Source organism: Propithecus coquereli, unplaced genomic scaffold, assembly GCF_000956105.1.
Source record: "Propithecus coquereli isolate 6110/MARCELLA unplaced genomic scaffold, Pcoq_1.0 Scaffold105, whole genome shotgun sequence".
In the NCBI taxonomy this organism is placed as follows: Eukaryota; Metazoa; Chordata; class Mammalia; order Primates; family Indriidae; genus Propithecus; species Propithecus coquereli.
Window position 1 is genome coordinate 1,605,308 of NW_012134414.1, and position 5,854 is coordinate 1,611,161.

The window sequence follows — 5,854 nt, forward strand, 5'->3', positions numbered from 1 at the left end:
GATAATTTCTATGTGATTCTCATTATTCCATAGCATAAAAAAAGATGAAACACTTCCAATTTATTTTGCAAAAGTGACATAGCATCCAAATTTGAAATGAGAGAAGAAAAAATTATTGAAAATTCTCTCTTGTGAACATAGATTATAAAATCCTGAATAAAATATCAGCAAATCAAAACCTGCAGCACAGCAAATACAGAGTTTGTTATTGTCTGTGGGACATTGGGCAAATTACTTTACTTTTCTGTCTTAGTTCCTTCATCTGTACAGTGGCAATCATAATAGTGTCTACAGCATGAAGTTGTTATAAAAATTAGGTAGGTAAATAGAAAGTCTTTAGAACAGCACGTGGCATGTGGCAAATGCTCAATAAGTGTTAAGTATTATCCCAAGAACAAAAAAGCAAGATAATCCATTGTTATCATTTTAAAGGGGAATATAAAATAAATATAAAATATGCAAATGTGAACATTTGATAATTTTAAGATTTTTTTTTTAGACTAAAACAGATATGAAGGGCAAATATGTATATGTAGGAGATACAAATATGTATCTCCTAAACATGATAAAGAATATTCATCACAAGCTAATAGCACGAATTATACTAAGTGTTAAAATACTGGTCATTCTCATTAAATTAAGTAATAAAAAACAAAGAAGTTCAGCATTAACATGACTTTCCATATTTTAGAGATTACACTAATGGGATAATATAAGACAACAAATATTGAAAGAGACAATGATTTGCAGATATATAGGTAGAAAGTCTAAATACATAAAACTCTATAAGCGTTAATAAGAGATTTTAGTCAATAGGCTGGATTAAAGATGTACCAAAAATCAGAATCTTTTGAGTAGCAATAACAAATTAAAAATTTATAAGAAAAAAAGAGAACCTACTCACAAAAATTATATAAGACCCAGGAATAAACTTAATGAGAATAGTATAAGACTATCCGACAAACTATATAAAATTTCATTGAACATAAAATACACCCTAAATACTTTCTGTTAACGACCTCAGCAGTATCTATATCTCCTCAATCATTTGACCTAGAAACTAGGAATCCCTTCTAGACTCATCCTTCTCCTCACTCCTCACATTCACAGTCACCAAGTTCTGCCTATTTTACCTCATATATTTCTCAAATTGGTCACCTCTATTTCATCTCCACTTCAATTATTCTGGTTATCCTTTGGAAAGACTCTAGCAGATTAGTCTCCCTACTTCTGGTCTTTTTTTTTTTTTATCTTCCTCAAAATTATAGCCTATGCAGCTGCTGGAGTAATCAATCTAAAATACAAACCTGACTAGATCAGGGCCCAGTTTAAAACCAGAGATCACCACTGAATTCAGGATGGAGTCCAACTTCAAGGCTAATAAAAAGCCTTCAGTCATCTGGACCCTGCCTCATCTCTTCCTCCTTTTCTTCTCTCTTTTGAGAGCCTGAAAATATGGCTGTGTTTCTTAAATTAGGATATGCAAGTATCTCTGATTAAAGATGTCAGGACTTCAGCTACAAACATGATACATCTTACTAAACTTACAACATCAATTTTAGTAAAGGTTTTATGAGAATCATTATTTGATATGAAAATGAATACAGAAGAGAATGTAAAATTTGCATGACTGCTTATATTTAAATGCAAAATTTCAAAGAGAGATGCCACTTAAACAGCAGGCAATTTAGAGCCTTACTTAAGGGATGATGATGACACACCTGTCATTATAAATGAAATCACACTACCAAACTCTTATCATTGCATTTGCCAATGACTGTAACTAACACCAATAACTTAATTATGCCAGGCAACAGTTGATTCTTCCTGATTAATTCATTTTATAACTGTCTCTAAGACCTTATATGACCTCATGCTACTACCTCCATCCTTGTTCTCTCTACTCCATCCACCTGGCCTCCTGCTGTTTGTGGCACATTGTCATACACCCACTTCAGGACCTTTCACTGCCATTTCTTCTACCTAGAAACCTTTCTCCCTAGAGGGCCCGGCTCTCTCAACTCCTTGAAGTATTTCCTCAAATGTTGCTTTTCCAATGAGGTGTATCCTGACTTTCTCATTTCCCTTATCAATTACTAACAGTACTCTGGAGCAATAACTCCAGAGCAATAACTGTTCTATATTTCTCCATATATAATTTTCCTTACTTGTTTATTGTTTCCCTACCAGAATATAAGTTCCAAGCCAGTAGGATTTTGTTTTATTCATTAAACCTCTAGTGCCTAGAAAGGTGTCTAGCATGTTTTAGACTCTGAATGAATTATTTATTCAATGGACACTCTTATGAAACAGGTACTACTCTTGGCCAGATTTTTACCTTACGAAGAGACTGAAGCAGTGAGAATTTGCCTAAGGTCACATAGTCAGATTTGAGCTAGGATTTATAAGCAACCTGGTTCCACTCTTTACCATCACTGCATGGTGCCTCTCGTTTATGTGGTGAATTTCAAAAGTACTATCTATTCGGTATGCCTCCCTTACAGTTCCTTGGCAGTAGGGCTGCAGTCCCCAACCCCTCCCCCACCATGGCCCGGCATGGACCTAGGAACGCGGCCCCTCATCATCACCTGAGCTCCCCCGTCCCCATCTGTGGAAAAATTGTCTTCCATGAAACTCAGGAACTGGGCCTCACAGCAGGAGGCGCGCTGCAGGGGAGCAAGCAAAGCTTCATCTGTGTTTACAGCCCTTCCCCATCCCTCGCATCACCGCCTAGGCTCCGCCTCCCCACGCACCCCGTCTGTGGAAAAATTGTCTTCCGTGAAACCGGTTCCTGGTACCAAAAAGGCTAGGGACCAATGCAGTAGGGGATACTTTCTTGTAGTTCCCTGACTGGCAATGCCTAGCCCATGTTATACACTCTGTAGTTGTTTATAAAATGACTGAAAGCATGAATGAATACATTAACTACCCAAAGATTTTTACATGAATGTCTCAATTGGCTAAAACATTTTAACCTTTCAGATTTAATTTTAAAATAATTTTTAATACAAAAGATAAACCCTGCCTTAAAAAAACTTAGTGATGCAAAATTATGTTCTTTGACAATTTCTAATGAACGATGTAATTAAATGGGCATGTACTCTATTCTTACAATTTTCTACAACCTGCATTTTAATGCTTTATTCGACATCAGCACACAGTACGCAGAAAGTTCCAGAACCAGGTACCTGACTGACTTCATCACATACACATACATCTCTGATCAAAAAACTCAAACAGTGCCATTTTCGTAGATATCGAGAATGATAAAACAATCACTTATGCCAAATAGAAAGACACCTTCACTTACAAAAACTGACGCTAATGAGAACACCCTCCGGCGCAATACCTGGCCCAGGAGTCACCCTGAGGTAGCCTTCTAGAATAAGTTTGACAAATACTATCATAACGGCCATAAAATGCCAATGACCGTAGGTTTACTCTGAGAAACAATCATTCCTGGGCAGAAGGGGTGGACGTACGAGAGATTTAAAAAAGAGGCCCCTCCCAGGCCGCCTCAACACCTTAGGGCCCAAAGATTCTCGTCCTCAGATCTCACCGTGTCTAGACTAGGGGGAAGCGACCATTTCTCAGGAAGAGGATGATGCACAAAGGAATAACCGGCCATCCAGCGTGAAGGCCGAGGAAGTACACGAATAGAGCGCACAGATGAATAAGAAGCCCCTTGCGCCTAACCGCCCCTCCACGGGTCGGGCCAGAATAGCGTTTCTCGCGAGATTTCCCGTCTTCACGGGATCTCAAGCTGAAACCTCGCGGCCTCTCAGATAAGGGGGCTCGGAGGGACAGCTCCCAATCCCCTCTACGGACCCACAGAGCACCTCTACCGCAGGCCCACCCCGCCAGTTTCCAGAGTAGTTCCCCAGGGTTCCCAGGGCTTCCGGAGCTCGACCGGAACCGGAAGCTTCTGAGAACGAGGGGGTGGGGCCGAAAATCAAAAAAAGCGCGGCGAAAGTCGGAAGTCCGAACTGGCTGGGTGGTGGTCCTTGGGGGCCTGCGGACGGTCTCGATGGACTCCACCGCCTGCTTGAAGTCCTTGCTCATTACCATCAGTCAGTACAAAGCCGTTAAATCAGAGGCGAACGCTGCTCAGCTTTTGCGGCACTTGGAGGTGAGGCTCTTGGATGCGGGTCGAGATGGGAATGCCCCCTAGTAATTTTTAGTTCACGGTGAGGCACGGGAGTGGCGGTCCCAGCCTGGGAAGGAAAGGACAGCCTATCGCTCCCTCAGCTGTCTTTTCGTTCTGGTAAAAAGCTAGTGAGTGTCAAGGTTCAGCTCCCTGCAGCTAGAGGGATGAGTGCCTACTGCAGGCTCCAGGAAGAGGGAAGGTGGGACAGAAGGTTGGGAAATTTAGGCTGTGTTTTGGGAAGGTCAAGGAGAAAGCTCCGAGCCGTATCTTCTCTTCGTTTGCTATTTGTTTTTATTTTTCCGTTGAAACCAAGCTCTCTCAATAGACAGCGATTCTCGGGGACGGAGATGGTAGGGAGTCATGATTAAAGCTTGTTTTTGCCATTAGGTAGTTTATAGTTCAACCTATTGCTTACTGCTGTTATTTGAACTGGTGTTGAACTCGAACTTGAAAAATATTATCTCAACGATTTTTGATTAAGAAGTAATCTCCCTTACTAGTAAGCGTAATCTTTTTTCTTTACCAAAATATATTGCTCACAGTTTTTTGATCCTAGAATGCTGAATTGCTTTCACTTTTTCTATTAATATTAGTTCTAGTGATTTGCATCTAGATTAGTCTGTTTGTTTTAGGTTCTTAATCTCCTGCCGTCATTTGTTATGCATTCATGGAATTCAAACTAACCTTGACCTTCGTTTAATTAAAAAAAAGATTAAGCTCAATTAAAGCTTATTTTAATTCTCTGTTGAAGCTCTCCTCTGTTAACGTAGAATTGAACATGATTTTAAAATATATTCTCTTTGTTATATTAACCCTGTGGTAAAAGGCTAATGTACCAAAGACTTGTAAAATACTACAGAGAAAATGTAATTTCCAATGATACAACAACATCAGCTTTTATTAAAACCGGAGTCCTTGTTTCCTTGATCTTCACTGGTGTTCCTCTTCTTACTACTTCAGGTGCCCATCTCCTGAGTACATTCGTTTCCTTTTTTTTTATTTGTCCTCGTAAAGATGAGTGAGTGTCAAGGTTCAGCTCCCTGCTGATGATGAGTGCCTACTGCAGGCTCTAGGAAGAGGAAAGGTGGGACAGAAGGTTGGGAAATTTAGCTTCTAAGTTAGGATAGAACGGTAGCTAGTGAATTCCAGAAGCCACAGAATAAGCAAAGCCATGGATTTTATTTAAAAATCAGGAGTTAAGCATTTTAGATACTGATCTGAAACAATTACCTCTCCTAGAATAAACAGGTTATGAATCTGAGTGCAATGTTATTGTGAATTGAGGGAGACTTCAGAGAAATTTGGGACTTGATGCTGTGTTTCTAAACTTTCAAGGGGTTTACAGAAAACTCTTCTACCATTGATACAAAGGTATGAAGAGATTGAGGTTACCACTCCTAAGGACATTTTTTTGTTATTGAGAGATAACATACATACAGTGCATAAAGTGCGTTAATCGTAAATGAAGAGCTTGATAGTTTTTTTTTGTTTTTTGTTTTTTGTTTTTTTGAGATAGAGTCTTGCTTTGTTGCCCTGGCTAGAGTGAGTGCGGTGGCGTCAGCCTAGCTCACAGCAACCTCAAACTCCTGGGCTCAAGCAATTCTTCTGCCTCAGCCTCCCGAGTAGCTGGCATGCACCACCATGCCCGGCTAATTTTTTCTATATATTTTTAGTTGTTCAGATAATTTCTTTCTATTTTTAGTAGAG

General features: G+C 39.7%; 1 protein-coding gene across 1 annotated transcript in view; it reads left to right on the top strand.

Moving 5' to 3' along the window:
* Positions 1 to 4,027: 4,027 nt before the first annotated feature.
* Positions 4,028 to 5,854, top strand: part of KIAA1524 (KIAA1524 ortholog) — a 58,127-nt gene continuing 56,300 nt past the window's right edge. Inside the window, exon 1 of the mRNA XM_012645935.1 lies at positions 4,028 to 4,129. Coding sequence (XP_012501389.1) covers positions 4,028 to 4,129 — 102 coding nt within the window. The remainder of the gene's footprint in view (positions 4,130 to 5,854) is intronic.